The sequence below is a fragment of the Oikopleura dioica genome, chromosome PAR, assembly GCF_907165135.1.
Source record: "Oikopleura dioica chromosome PAR, OKI2018_I68_1.0, whole genome shotgun sequence".
NCBI classification, from domain to species: Eukaryota; Metazoa; Chordata; class Appendicularia; order Copelata; family Oikopleuridae; genus Oikopleura; species Oikopleura dioica.
The window spans coordinates 9,427,534-9,442,961 of NC_137293.1; the positions used below are offsets into that span (position 1 = coordinate 9,427,534).

Consider the following 15,428-nt stretch of genomic DNA (forward strand, 5'->3'; position numbering starts at 1 on the left):
AAAACAGGCAAGACAAATATCTGTGCTCTTGGTATGATTTTACGAGATTGCTAGAATTTCGAGAAGAAAATTATGCAAATTTTGGATGGAGATGAGGCAGCTTTTTTTTCTAAAAAACGCGTGTATTCACGAAAAGTTGAACACGAAACTTATTCAGTTTTTTTTTCTCTCACTAGCAGAAACACTCGCAAAGTATTTTCGACCATTGTTTAAAATTGGACTGTAGAAATGAATACTTTGCGAAATTCGAACAAAATTTCGTCCGAGCCTTATCCCTGTTTCTAAGTTTCTAATAAGAGCCCTTCGCTGTCAGTTTTTTTCTCAGGAGCAGATGTTTCATCCGCTGCCCCGCGAAAAAACAAAAAATTTCAAAGCGAGTTTGTTTTTCAAGACGGGCGGCGCAGTCTATTAATCCTCCTGCTCTTTCTCTCCGGCTGAGACGCCTAATCCGACTTTCCCTTGAATTTCTCTCTCTCTCCCTGGGATTATGCGCTGCGGGTTATGTAAGAATGAAAATAGAGAGAATGAGAAAAAACGTGTTTTAGTTGATAAAGAGTTTATTCAAGCGTTATCACGTTTTGTACGAAGAAACGCTTCCGGTAGTAAAGTGCTTTCCCAAGTGTTGCGGATAATATTTCCGTGATTAAGAGTTACAAACTCAAGGAGCGCAGGACACGCTCTCGAAAGAGACCGAAGGCCTAAAGGAATTAATCGAAGAGCTTGAGGATTTGGTCAGCAGTGAAATCGGCTCGGCAGGTCGGGCAGGTTTTCTGAGGAAGAGAGGAAAGGCACTGGAAGCAAGCCTTATGGCCACATGGAGAAACTGCTGCTTGAAGGTGGTCATCGTCGTATAATTCGAAGCAGACCTTGCATTTAAGCTTTTCGTTGTCTTCCATCGGTTTGTTCTCTTCTTCTGGAGTACCTTAAAAAGATAAATAAGTTTTGAACTTGCTTACTTGAATCATTTACCTAAATCACTGTCATCATCTTTCAATGCCACCATGGCGAGTATGTAAGCCCGTTTTTGAACTTTCTTACGCCATATTTTCTTCGTGTTGAGTTCTTCACTCGCCGCCTGCACATTTTTTTCTGCTAATTCGACTTGTTTTTTGGCCTCGACCAATTTTTTTTCAGCTTCTGTTACTTTGGATTTAGCAGAATCTTCCTCCATTTTTGACTCATAGAAATATCTGTTGACAACCGAAAAGCAGTCATAGTTTCCTATGTTTTATGTATTATGAACTGATATGACAATTATCGAACTCACTTGTGTTATGAGTCCTTTCCAAAGCATTTTCACAGCAAGATCCAATCCAGTAGTCACGGTAAGATAATTCCTTGGCGCCACTATCCTCAAGACGCGATAGGGGAGCAGGACATTTGAATTTTGCGTCAGATTGCTTGAATGTGAATGTTCTCTCGGGAAATTTTGAAGAAGAGCATAATTCACATATTCGTTGACCATCATATTCGGCGGTCGATTCTGTTAAACTAAAACTAATAAAAGATTTTTCATCTATACATACTGGTTGCAGAATTCACATTTTCGAAAAGAACCAATTGATGTTTCATAGTTAGGACTCGGACAAAAATTTGTAGGCGGGTCCATTTTTCTCTATTTTATTGAACAAGGTAAATTTATAAAAATCTATGAAACTTTATTCTACACCCAATTAGAATCTACCCCGATCTGTCAGTCACTGATTTTATCAAAATGAATCATTTTCTTACACCGTCGCTCCATGTGAACGATTTTATTTCTGTATCTTTCCCACACCTATAATAAGGGAAATTATTTTCAGAGGATATTCCTTCATCAAAGTTGAGCACTAAAAGAACCCCCAGAGAGGAGAGGATAGGATGATATAATCCATTTTCGCCGTCGAACATGGGCACCTGACCGGCGCACGTGTCTCTGTGGTCATGATTTCATGAAGTGAGCCTTCTGACAGAGTCCTAACCTACTTACTTAAATTCTTGCCTGAGATGTAATCCGTTTAATTCTCCTCGCCAAGTTAGTCTAGTTTTAAAGAAACGACCTTTTTTAATGAAGACAGTTTTGATCGAAAGTCTAAGTAAATATGGCTGTTTGTATAATTTAGCTAAAGCAGCTTCTAAATGAACGCTGGTTTGGACTGAGCTGATAAAATAAGCTTAAGCAAACGTGTTATTTTGTCCGAGGTCGAGTTAGATAAGGTTAAGTCGGCCATGTGGCGGGAGAGGCCCGGTTTTGCTCCGCTGATTATATCGAAAAAATCGTTTTGAATTGAAATTAGAAGCAGCTTTGTGTTAACTTAAATGGATCTAATTCAGCTAATTCTAAATCCAAAAATTGATTTATGATATTGATATCAATTGAAATCAATGATATTGATTTGCCAATTCATTGAAAGGCAATTTAAAATAACTCGACAATTACTACTAATCCAGTAGCTATCTTTGTGAGTCGTGACTCAAAAATCTCTCATCCCCGAAATGAAAAAATGAAAAATGTTCACTCTTCTAAAAGTGGCCCCAATTATGGTCGCTGATCTTTGCCGCAGAGCGTAATTTTCGTAAAATCTGATGAACCACACGCGTTTTTTTGAATTTACAAAATCTGACCTGACAAATTGATGCAAGAATTGATCAAAAGAAATCCTCAAAAGAAAAACCCTGTCAATTTACATTTAGTTATAAATAATCGCCCTTTATTTATAAATATTTTCATTCGTAAAAAACAGCGCTAGAAGTAGTTTCGATAATTTGTTAAATTTGGAGCGGGCGGAGCTGCTTGATTATGGTTAAAACACAAACTTATTTTATAATTATCATCGATTTCGACTTGCTGATTACTTGTCAGAAGAAAGCGCGGATGAATGATTTTCTTATCAGTAATAACACAGCGAGCAATTATCGAAAATGAACTTACTCGAGGAGAAACTCAAGGAACAAGACAAATTAGCATATTACCTGGTCTAAGGACAGGGCGACCACAATTTGAATACTGAAAAATTTTCGCGTCTTATCTAATTTTGGCGAAATGCAGCGGCCAGGCGCTTATCACTTCCACTGCGACCGCTCAAGGAACCCTTTCGGCGAGCTTAAAAAGCGGATAAACGCCTTTCGCGTATTTTATAGAAAAATTTCATAAGAATCCTTTTTGAGCCTAGAAATTTGATTAATTCGCGCGAAATCTCCGGCGCTACAAGTCTTTCCGCAAAATTGAAAATGATGATCTCCCAAATCTTCTTCCAAATCCACGATGAACACGTTTCCCAGAGCCTCGAAAAAAGAGCACGACGTAACTTTTCTTCGTTAAACCGAATCGTTGAATCCGCAAAAGAATCGAATATGCAAAGCATTCGTAGCTAAAACACGGAATCAAACTGCCAGTGACAGTCCAAAATGATAAGAAAAAAAATTCAGAGGGACGTGTTAGCCTCGGATTCTCGGGCAATGTTATCCACTTCTTTCTGTCGGATGTAGCACGTGTAGCACGAGTCGTGAAAAAGTGTATCTCGTCAAGTCCAGAATTGACTATCTAATCGGCCCAAGCAATACATAATTTATCAAGCTCAAGGCGCGCTCCATATCTGCCCAAACAAAAATCTTGCGGCCAGGTTTCGGACATTCCAAAAATCCACCGTGTTAGATTAATGACTACGAAGCATTTCCGAAAATTGAAAAAGTAATATTCAATATTCAACGAAAATTAACTCACTTTTTTGAACAAAAAAAATTTTTTGGCAACACGCTTTTTTTAGAAAAATCGATCACTAAAATTTTCGTTGCGGATCTTCTGCCACGTGATAAAACTGTGCTTCCCACTTGTGGGATTATTTATTAATTGATTAATCCTAATTAGCAGCGAAAAAGTTCAAGTTTGAATCGACTCCAAAAGTTTACCTAAGCTCAGTTCCGCAATACCAACCATAATAAATTCAGAGGTTGCATGGCTATTCTGAAAAGTCATTCCCTTTTTTGAAGCGGTCCTTGAGTGGGAGCGGAACTTCCTCCTCTTCCCTCTTTTTGAGAAAGAGAGAGATCTGAAAGTGTCTTATCAAATCTCAGATAGCCGAGCCGATACCCATTTAGAAATAAAGAAAGAAGGACACGTAATGCGAAAGAATGGAACATGAGTACTTTAATTTTGATGAATCAAAAAAGAAGCTGGTTCTATCTTTCAAGCATTCAAAATGACTAAGCTACCTGGTGCTTCTAGTAGCTGAAAAGCTAGAAACGATCCCGAATGTACTAAATTCGATGGACAGTGAGTGCCCGCGGCCAGAAAACCACCACCGCAGCACTAATTCAGACAAGGGTCTCCACCTTGACGCAAAGCTAATAAACGTTTTTAGCAAAAAAGTGATTCAATATTTTCTCGGCCCAGATTTTTTCGCAGAACTGGGTCAAACTCTTTCACCAAAAAGAAACTTCAGTAAAATTCTAAGATCAAAAATTTGATTCAAAGAATTAAAAAAGGCCAAAACTAAAATAAGAAATAATCATTTCATCGAAAAACAAAATCTTTTTCAGCAAAAATCCTTACGAACTAAAACGTGGTTGATAATTTTGCGAAGTTCTTTAATTATAAATAACTTTGGCTCATTAATTTTCACTTTTCAACAACGTTCAATTTTTATTTTCATTAGCAATTATTTTAATAAAAAAATTAGCTTCCACAACAAAATCCTTCAATAATGATTTGATGAGCCCTTTCTTCATTTTTTTAGCTACAGTTTAATTATAAAATAATCTCTAATTATCAATCGAGATGATGGTTTATTTTTTGTGTATCGAAGATTGTCTAAATTCTTGAAAAGCCGAGTTTTAGACATCACTAAATTCAACAAATATTAGTTATTACTAATTGGTCATCATCTTTCTCCCACCCTAGCGGCAACATGCATACGGAATGAGAGGTAGGACCGTGGTGGGTATTACGCTTGGTCTCTTTTCCCGACCCTGCTTTACGACGCTGGGTGGCGCCGCCTGCTGAGGTCGAGCTCTGGTTGTTGCTCCGAGGCGTTCCACGAGCGAGCTCCACCGCCACCCGTATCACCAAGAAACTTGCCGAACGAGTGGCTCCCTCTTGTGCGCACCACCACCAGCCGCGTGCATCGCCCCATCCACAAGCATTGAGACGTTTCAATTTCGAAAAAACCTTTTGTAAAACCGCTGTAAATATTCGAAACGGCGCACAACAGAGATTGTTGAAGCCAGAATAGAGAAAAAGACGCATAAATCAACGCTACACAAACTCCAATAACTTTTTATTCTAAAAAAGGTACGTGCTAATCTAAAAATAGAAATTTGATGGTGACGCCCTTAAAATAGAGAAAACACGTAAAACAAAACTTGATTTCGTTAAGTTATCTTCCTTGATTTCAATTTAGAATCCATGGTTATCGTCAGTGAATAATTATCGTAAAAGAAAATATAATTGAAATTTAAATATTTCGCTGTTATTTTAAATGTTATTTTAAATTTCAAATGCTAATTTGATAGTCCTGTTTCAAAATTTATCACGTGCAACAAATTTAAAAAGCGGTAAATATCAATTAACCCAGAATCAGTAATTAGAGTCCTTTTAACATGAATTCTAAAAAAAATTAAATAATTATTTATCTTATTAGATTCTAGATATTATGAGGGTGAAAATGATAGCGCGGTAATTTCCGAAAATTGATTTTATTTTCGAAATTTTTTGTTCTTGAATTATAAAAATCCGTTTCAGCAAGAAAACACAAACAACAGAAAAAATGCTCGTGAAAGGACTTGCTTTGGTCGGAGCCACCAATGCCGCCATCAGAAGCCGAGTAGGTACCCACCACGCCAGTGTTGAAGACTACACAATCGGCTCTGTCGATCTCTCCAGCTTCATCACAGCCTGGAATTACACAATGGTGAGTTTCAACTTTTAAATAATTCTCGGTGAAATGAAAGTGGAGGAATTTTGTTGCCACGGCGAAGCACATTCTTTTCGACTTGTACTGCAATAGTAATTAGCTTCAGTAGTTGGAGAAATAATCACTTGTAAGGCAGAGAGAAATTCTCGCTTCGTAGCTTTCGGCTTTCTTTGAAGTTCGTCTTAATACTGTAAGAAGTAGCTGATAAGCTGTGGCAAGCGAGTGTTATGCCAAGCGAGCCGCGGCAAATTACCAATAACAAAAATAGAAATGGGGAAATGGCTCCTTTCGAAAAAGGAACCTACTAATCCAGACTATATCCGCCATTGCGCCGAGTTTAAAATAATCTTCCATAATTAAATTTTGCTCAAAACAACTTTTCAGGGTCCACCACCACGAAGATGGTACAAGGCCAAGTTCGGTCTCGAGTACTCGCCAGAGACCAACGACAACATCATCAAGAAATCGGGAGAGAATGGAGAAACCACCGAAGATTTCGACTTTGGCGCCTTGACCAAGGACCACTACTGTCGATACAGAGAAGCAGGAACTGAGAGAGAAGGCCAGTGCTGTACAGAAGAGGATGACCACTGCTACACTAAGGTAAGAAGAGAAAGAGAGGCCCTTACGATAAAACAAGCGGTACACCCTTACGATAACGCCTGCGATCATTTGAACTTTCACTCGAATTTTATCGTTAAAATTTTCTTCGCCTCGTATGACATCAGTTTTCAACAGCATTACTCGTTTACTAACGCTAATCGAAAAATTGCTGATCATTTCTATTTTACCGGGCTTTCCAATTGGCAACAACCACGCCCTTCTTTTTTTTGAAACAGGCGAGTGCGAATGTATTAGAGAAACCATCTCAGTTTTCATCCCGTGACTCTGGCGAGGAATTAAGGGCATCCAGGTCATTATATTTTGTTTGAAAAAATTTGAGGTTGCAATTTTCGAGTTAAACTTTTTGCATCGAAAATTTTCCTGGTATAATTTTAAGTTTACGACTTGCAAGGGGCGACCTTATTTTTTTCGAAAAAAGGCAGCTGCTGCCTGCAGTTAATTACAAAATTCTAAGCCTGTGTCCTTTTGCTCCCTGGAAAACGATCGGCCTAACGATCCTCCTTGCGCATGTTATTATCTAATCACGTGACCGCTGAACCATTATTCCGTTCCGTTTCTTCAAGAAAATTTGGCAAATTTCGGGGCGCGTTTAACGTGTTCGCAAATTTCACAGCCAGCTGGCCTGACATAATGAAACAATTATCAAATTATGAAGCGAACCGCGGCCAACCTGACTTGTGGTCGCGAGACGCATCATATTTATAACCATTTGTTTAACCCGCGATTTTCAAAAACAAAATCTGCCAAAATTATTTCAAAGCGAAAAGAACGTGTTCGTTTTTCGCGAGAGTCAAGTTTAACTCCGGAGAAAGTTGCGTTTTCTTTTGAAACAAAGGTTTCTTTGAAATTCTGACACCCGCGAAAACGTAAAAAATATTAGTTCGCCGCGCGAGGAATTCTTTTCATCCCTTTCTTCCATAATTCTAGTGATGATTTTCACCGTCACGAAAATAACTTATCAATAAGAGAAATTTCCTCCCTTTTCTTCAGTAAGAAAAGCGTCTTATCTTGAATGATAATAATTTTTATATGATTTCCGCTAGAAAAAGCCTAGACAAGACGTGTTGCTAATAAATTTAATTTTTTCTCGGCCGAGCAGGTGGACTTGTTCAAATGACGCAAGGCAACAAATTCGCGAGTTAATTTCGCGGCCGCGTCAAATTCAAGATTATTCGCTGTGAAATTGAACAAACGTTATCTTCGATTTCTCCATCAAAGTATTCATTTTCTTGTTTTTAGGCTGGCTGCTACTGCGACGTCGCTTGCTTCACTGTTTACGGCGATTGCTGCACTGATCATTTCGTCACCTGCTACGGTAAGCGAAAAACAGCAATGAAGGAAAGACTAACGGAGAATTTCTTTTTCAGAGGACTTGAACTTGTGCTTGAAAAAGATCACCAACAAGGCCGAAACTGAGCTTGCCCAGGCTTTGGAAGGCGAAAACGCAAAGAAAGAGAAACAGAGACCACTCGGCAGAATGGGAGGCATGCAGCTCGATGTTCAAACTGGACATGTTGTGGTAAGAAATCAAATTATTTTCGAACCACGACAGAACTAAGACCGCACCATTTCTTTGCACTTGGCTCATTATTTCATTCAGCCAAATGCCTGCTGCGGCCAGAAAGAATACAACGACGGAGTCGAGTGCTGTGTCAAGGGAGCCAACGGAAAGAAAGTCTACAGAATCGACCAAGATAACTCTCCTTGTGCCGAAGAGTGAGTCCTTTAGTCGCTCAACTAGTAACTAACAAATCGAACTCAGGAGTGAATACGAGTACGAAGAAGAAGAGGAAGAAGAGTAAATTTTAAATTTAATATATAAACGGTAGCAAGCACAAAACACAACAACAACAAAACCACAACAACGACTACACACCTCCTCTTGTATCTATATTCTTCTACAACACTGACAATACTCGACGATTTACTCGGTAAGTTGAGCTCTACGCGGGTTTGAACGGGACTTACGAGGGTGCCACTTATCTGAATAAGGATTTGTCTCGCAGGATGCCGCTCACTTGTCTTTTTGAACTCAATGAAATCAACTTCCATCAGAAAATAAAAAATAAAGATATCTCTCGATAGAGCCGTATTCAACTCAAATTTCGAATACTTGGATCAAACAAGCTTAGCGATTATCTCCAAGAGATTTGAAAATAATCCAACTATGGGTTGGGCTCAATGATTCTCGGGTATAAACTTCAATCGAATTCTAGAGAACTTAAGGGCGTCACCGCCAATTCTCGTGAATCTTCGGGAAAAAACCGATCTTACAGTAATTCAACGACTGTCAAACTGTATCGTCTAAAAAAGAAAGAATGATGAGCGATTTTTTTGTAAAATTGCTGAGTGGTACACCCTTAAGTCGCTCGTAACCTTGACGGATCTATAAACCCGTTTTAAATCGCTTCAATCCATCTCGCTTTCATCCCTGACACGAAATTAACTAATCCCTCTTTTCAGACACCTTTTCACCAAATCTGACGTCACGAACACAGAATCAAAGTCACCACCACCACCACAATCGCACCACAAAGCTACACACGAATCGACATGACCGCTGCCGCACAAATTGTGACATAAAGTTGTACATAAGTCTAAATAATTATTAATTTAAAAATTCAAAAAAGAAAAAATCCTTCATTCACTACAGTACTCTAGAAAACATCCCTAGAAGCACCCCTTCCCGCCAAACCATGGCGGGTATTATTTTTACACCAGCTGGTGGTGCTCGGGAGTTAACAAGTCAAGTGAACCCACACACCCAGATCACCGCCTATTTTGTACGATTTCGCGCTAAAAAGAACACTCCCTGTATAAACTCACCCTGTAATATCGAATCAATAATATTTAAAAATGAAACCCGTTCGATCGAAAATCTCGCGAGGGAGCACCTTAAGTCCGTAATTTTGATACAAGTCGAAATTTTGCGTTAAAAACGGCCTAAGGCTGATATTCCTAGCAAAAAATATTTTCTTTCATTTTTTCAAAAAAGCGAAAAAACTAGCGAAAATAAGAACTTGAAGAAAACCGACGATGAAGCAAGAATCTCCTTCGAAAAGTGAAGAACAATCACCGTGGCTTTCTAAAAGTGAACTTTTTCTGTCGATTTCGCAAAATTCTGTCGATAATATACAAACAGCTAAAATTTCAAAACAAAACAAAGCCTCCTTTTGTGCAAATTGACAGGTCTACAGAACGCTCAAGCAGGGCCACTAAAACCGAAAAGCATAAACAAGCAGCTTTTAACGTGCATTTCTGTAGATACCTCCTTAATCTCTCTTGAAAGTCTTGGAAAGACACGGCTCCTGACAGAATATCATGATTCAGGACATGTTCAAGTACTAAGAGTGGAATCAGGAGAAAAGCAACGAGTGCCCTAAGTGGTTCACCATGAGATTAAAGCTACCTCTACTTTCAAAGGTTTTTGGATATACAGTAGGAATCCTACTGTGGGTTATCAAAAACAGTAGAGGTAAGGGTTAGGTTTCGGTAGTGATAAAAATATAATATAATATAATATAATATAATATAATATAATATAATATAATATAATATAATATAATATAATATAATATAATATAATATAATATAATATAATATAATATAATATAATATAATATAATATAATATAAGTAGCTCGAAGAGCTCTATTCTTGATCATTTGTCATGAGCACGTGGTGATGTTAATTTTAACTCCTGTTTATATTAACCATTTCCAAAGCGTATTAGTACTTGTCGACTCTCTATTTGTAGTTATAGATAATTATAGCCCCTCGGTATAAAAATATTGAGCCAACGTGTTAAATAAATTAAAAAAAACTGGCGAAATCAGCGGATAATTGACGGGCACAATATTTAAAAGAAACTGCGCGTCTTGAAATTGGTAAGAGTTTTGTTGAATTTGCATAAATTGGAAAAAACGTCGCTGAAGGAAATTTGGAAATTTGTTCGTTTGAATTCGGGAGGGTCCGATAACCGACGCACGTGACGGCTGATGTTCTAAATGTCAACTGCCTACAAAAATAACGCCTTATCTCTAACAGCCAAAAGTGAGTCAAGCCTTTTTCAGGCATTTTTTTATTTCTTTCCTGAATTGAAATTTCAAAAAATTGAACATCAAACTTGATAAATTCTTGAAAAAATCGATGATTTTTCAATCCAAAATCAACATTTTTAGATTAAATTTCACGTTAAAAAACGCAGCTAACGTGCCAAAGTTTCAAGCCACAACAGCCGTTTGCCCTTTTGTGGCTTTTTTTGTCGAGTTTGGTCAGCAGCAGCGAGGGAGAAGGATTTCTTATCGCTAGGTGCTTAGAAACCATTGAGAAGCTGGCTCATCGGTTGACGTGAGCTGCAATCTGCAACGAAAGAGAAGTGCCCCGGAAGACTTTGATAAAGCTTAGTCTTTTAGTTTTTGTGCTTCTCAGGGGATAATCCGGCGGAGAGCAGATGCGACGGGCAGATTTTGGAGCCTCCCACGCCAATTTCGAAAAATTTCTTTTGTTCTTTCGTTTTTACCCTTCAGAAATTTTCGACATTGATTGTCAAATAATTTCAGCTAACCCAAGGCTAACAATAATTATAATAGGAGAGAACTCATTCTTCCAATAAATTAATTAGTTTTCAGTCAACTTGGCCACTTGATAAAAATAATTGGTTGACAACTCTAAGTTACTGGATTTGGACTACCACGTCAACCGTTGAAGTCGGAGCAAAGTGCCAGCACTCGAGTGTTTTCTCAGTTTAGAATTTGATTTGCTCAAGATTTTCCTTAGAAAAAGAAACGGCCTTTTTCCTATAGCAACCTTCCAATGCAACGGAGGTCCATCAAAGTGCCATTTCACTCTCAGAATTTTTTTAAACATAAACAAAAAGAGAGCCGAAAAATGGCAGTCAAGGGGCTTCCTAAAATTATAAAATTTCTAGTATTAAAAATCAAAATATTGGTTAGGGTTAGGGTTAGGGTAGATTTCAAGCCTCTAAAAAGCCGCACTTCAACAACTCACAAATCTACTGAATCAAATTCAGCCGGCTACGAATAGGGATACTCAATTTCACTGCTGTATTTTTCCATGTAAAGAAGGATGATTTATGATTGAATATCCCTTGTTTTGACCACGTTGTCGCCTTTCCCGTCAGAGACTGATCAATGTCAAACTCTCATCGCTGCCGTCTCCCAGGCCAGGTCAGTTGAAAAAACGAAAAAAGGAAGTGGGCTATTTACGAAAGTGGCACTCTAACTCTGGGCTCAGGAATCTGGCAATTGGCACGATCGCTGGTTCCGATCACCGGCATCAGATAATCATAAATAATAGAGATAAATTTTAGACCAGCGAGTGAGCACTGAGTCAGAATCAAGTCCATGCTGAGTACACTAGAGTACACGAGATAGCAAAAAAACCTGCCGAGAATTTTTTTAAGTGCCCGTTGCCACTAAAAGACAAGCTATCTTGTCAAAACGCTCTTCTTTTTTTGAGAAAGTGGATCATCCTCAATTCAACATTGGATTTTAGAGAGCTCGTTTATGATGGTGCAAATGGTGCTGCTGATGCTCTTGTTCAAGGAAAAGTTCTACAGTAGATTTTTGAAACTAGAAAGAACCAATTTTTTGCGTTTTTCAACTCGGAAAATAAATGGGCTAAGCATATTTTAGAACTTATTTTTGAGGAAAACGTTTGCCAGCTTCCAGCTTCAAAAACCTCCTTGAAAAAATCTCGGTCTTTGTATAATCTCGGAGAAATAATTCATTTTTTTTTTCATATGTGTTCCGTAGAATCAAAATTAAATCGAGTTTGTATAAATCGAGAAGGAGTTGCAGGTGATGGAAAGCTGGAGCAAACCGAGAATAGCGCTCGGCCTCTGTCGCCAGTTTGACTGTCACGGGCTGTCCAGATAGATTGCGCTTTTCGTAACAAAGGGTTAATAATGAAAAGAGGGGTTGGGCGAGATTGATAGCGCCCGGGCTCGAAGTTTCGATGAAGAAACTAAGAAGCAATATTGAATATTCAGTTTTGGGCGCACCCCAAAATCGGACAATATTCTTGAGCTAACATTAACGGAAGAATGTTGAAGAGAGTCTTCAATATTTCTTTGGACTTGAAAAATCATTAGCAATAACAAAGAAAATCCTCAAAAAACCAAGTTCGCCAGGAGGACAGAAATCTATCCGCCCGCAAAATCCCCCAATGGAAATCCTCCAGTAAGTTATCATAGCCACTGTAAATACACCAAACTGGTTTCGCCTTTCACAAGCAATAAGAGTTCAACCCTTTACACATTTTTTTTTTGCTTTCTAAAGTGTTCATAAAATGCGAAATTCGTAAAAAATCTGGCGAGTCTGAATTTTTCCGCTTCGCTAGGTAAATTTGAAGACGTCAAAAAATGCACTAGCGTTTGACAGGGGCCGATGTTTCTTTTTATTCTCAATCAATGGACAGCCTTAGAATCAGCGAATGTAGCTCCGGCGAACGAATGGTCCTTGCCTGGACAATCCTACTCATTTGCCTCTTGAATACAGATTTAAAATTCCAAAGACGCACTACTAAGTATAAGTAACAAGCTCTTGGGCCAGCGCTCGAAACAAAATAAAAACGCGTCACGAGTTTTGGAATCAAATACTTTCAAGAGAGCAAATTAAGGCGCTTATCGGAAATATTTATTAAACGAAAAACGTTTTAAATCTGTTCATTAGTTCCAGCAAGTATTTTAGAAAGAAGAAAAAGAAGGGATATTAAGGACGCGACTCACTTTAAAAGACTTCCTGTCACCAATAAATTTTTTACTTAGGATAATATTCTAACGAGTAAATTTGCATGAGAAAGTTTATCGCATGCATGTCAGATGTGCTAAGGGCATTCCGGGCGAGTTGATGTAATTACGCAATTTTACCATTAATGACCACTTTAGCCGGCCGATTTATTCCGTTACATAGAAGATTTGATTTAGAAAGAGGCAGAAAAATATTGAAATCATTTGATTTTTTCAAGTTTATTGAAGTGAAACAGGACTGGCGCCAGAATTTGAATTGATCAGCGTGGAGTTTTCTCCAACACGCTCGCGGCGAAGAGTCGAACCCTTTTTGAAGGATTAAGGAACTGACGCCCTTAATTTAAAATCCTCATAATGGGCGATTTTAAGGAAGGACCCTCCCTAGAAGTTTTCTATTTTTAATTTTTAATCCTTTCCTGAAACCATGAAAACCTTCTATTCCTTGAATCTCGATTGAACACTCCAAAACCCAACTATTCTACCTCCGAAAATGTTCGACATTCAACAATCTAGCTTACATCTATTGCGAAAAAGAATGAAATACACGAAAAGACGCAAACCCAAACGAGCGCCAGCCAAAAAAGTGGCTTGTTTCAGGCATCAATAAACTCGCTTTTCGGGGAAGACGGAGAGTTTTTTGTCCAAACACTTTTTCGCAAGAAGACTCTTTAAAAAATCGTATTGAGAGTAACAACACGATGATAAGCTCGTCAAGTTGCTTGGCAAAATAAGCAGTTCATGAATCCGTCTCACGTGATTGCAAAGCATATTTTTAGTGGCAAGGATCATTAAAGCAGTACTGCATAATCGAAGCGAAAGCTGTTTTGTAAATCTCATAGATTATGAAAGTAATGAAGGGATCGAAAAGATACAGATATCAGATTTAATTTTTACTTTGAATAATATTATTTTCCCTAAAAGATGTCCAAAAGCGCTTTTCCTGGCTCATTCGATCAACAAGGCAATAAAATTTGAACTTTACTAAATGTGTCTAAATGATAAAAAGTTTTGAGATGATTATTTTTACCACTTGTACTACCTGCGAAAGTAAGTGCCAGATTTGTTGTGAGGAAAAATGTCTGAGAACTACAAAATAATTGATCTTTGCTACAAGTTTTGAGCAATTAAAATAAGGGTATCAATAGGGAAATCACTAATAATTGAGCTTTCTTTCTAGCTAAGAACGGTGGGCGTATAATACATTTTTAGAATCCCCAGAAGCTGGGGATCATTTTGACTATTGATAGTTGGGGGTCATCTCTTACCCTGGGGGCATTTAGGCACCTCCAAAGTCCCAAAATCTGGCCACTTTCGGAAATTTGAATTTTTGAACGCCTGGACTGGCCTTTCAGGGCCAGCGACTATGCTAGAATTGTAGCCCAGGCTCTGACGGTTATTTTGAGTACCTCAAAAGTACTGATTACCCCCCATTCCTGGGGCGCTAGAGACCTCCGAAGTTGGGGAAGTCAACCGAAAATAGGTACTTTTCATGAAAAAGTACACTTTTTCCTTCACTTATGCTTCGAAACGCTTGTAGTAGGTCGTTCTTTACATTTTTAACATAAAGACATAGTTTGGGGTCATCTGAGGTCACTTGAGGTCATAAATGGAATTTTCAAGTATTTTTGTAATTTTCGCCTCAGGTGACCTCAGATGACCCCAAACTATGTCATTATGTTAAAAATGTAAATAACGACCTACTACAAGCGTTTCGAAGCATGAGTGAAGGAAAAGTGTACTTTTTCATGAAAAGTACCTATTTTCGGTTGACTTCCCAACTTCGGAGGTCTCTAGCGCCCAGGAATGGGGGTAATCAGTACTTTGAGGTACTCAAAATAACCGTCAGAGCCTGGGCTACAATTTAGCATAGTCGCTGGCCCTGAAAGGCCAGTCCAGGCGTTCAAAATTCAAATTTCTGAAAGTGGCCAGATTTTGGGACTTTGAGGTGCCTAAATGCCCCCAGGGCAAGAGATGACCCCAACTATCAATAGTCAAAATGATCCCCAGCTTCTGGGGAGTCTAAAAATGTATTATATGACCCCTACTAAGCAAAAAAGTCGATTTATTAGTGATTTACCCTAGGTATCAACAAAAGTTTTCAAGAAAATTATCCGAAGAAAAGTAGAAGCTCATGTTACGATT

At 38.4% G+C, this 15,428-nt stretch overlaps 2 protein-coding genes across 2 annotated transcripts; one reads left to right on the top strand and one right to left on the bottom strand.

Moving 5' to 3' along the window:
* Nucleotides 1-561: 561 nt before the first annotated feature.
* LOC145704253 (uncharacterized) lies at nt 562-1,663 on the bottom strand. Its single transcript, XM_081781701.1, has 4 exons — nt 1,527-1,663; nt 1,268-1,491; nt 970-1,221; nt 562-922 (listed from the first exon to the last, which is right to left on the bottom strand). Exons 1-4 carry the CDS (start codon nt 1,607-1,609, stop codon nt 708-710), a joined length of 774 nt encoding a protein of 257 aa, XP_081637827.1. The 5' UTR covers nt 1,610-1,663; the 3' UTR covers nt 562-707.
* Nucleotides 1,664-5,084: 3,421 nt separating this feature from the next.
* On the top strand, nt 5,085-8,421 carry LOC145703331 (uncharacterized). The gene is made up of 7 exons (XM_081780677.1): nt 5,085-5,269; nt 5,720-5,888; nt 6,276-6,494; nt 7,755-7,830; nt 7,883-8,034; nt 8,116-8,231; nt 8,278-8,421. Exons 2-7 carry the CDS (start codon nt 5,745-5,747, stop codon nt 8,315-8,317), a joined length of 747 nt encoding a protein of 248 aa, XP_081636803.1. The 5' UTR covers nt 5,085-5,269; nt 5,720-5,744; the 3' UTR covers nt 8,318-8,421.
* The last annotated feature ends 7,007 nt before the right edge of the window (nt 8,422-15,428 follow it).

Coding starts and splice junctions, on each gene's coding strand:
- LOC145703331 (XM_081780677.1), top strand. CDS start 5,745: ATGCTCGTGAAAGGACTTGCTTTGGTCGGAGCCACCAATGCCGCCATC. Junction 8,035..8,115: donor TTCAAACTGGACATGTTGTG/GTAAGAAATCAA, acceptor TATTTCATTCAG/CCAAATGCCTGCTGCGGCCA. Junction 8,232..8,277: donor AACTCTCCTTGTGCCGAAGA/GTGAGTCCTTTA, acceptor AATCGAACTCAG/GAGTGAATACGAGTACGAAG.
- LOC145704253 (XM_081781701.1), bottom strand. CDS start 1,609: ATGGACCCGCCTACAAATTTTTGTCCGAGTCCTAACTATGAAACATCA. Junction 1,492..1,526: donor AAATGTGAATTCTGCAACCA/GTATGTATAGAT, acceptor TATTAGTTTTAG/TTTAACAGAATCGACCGCCG. Junction 1,222..1,267: donor GGAAAGGACTCATAACACAA/GTGAGTTCGATA, acceptor CATAAAACATAG/GAAACTATGACTGCTTTTCG.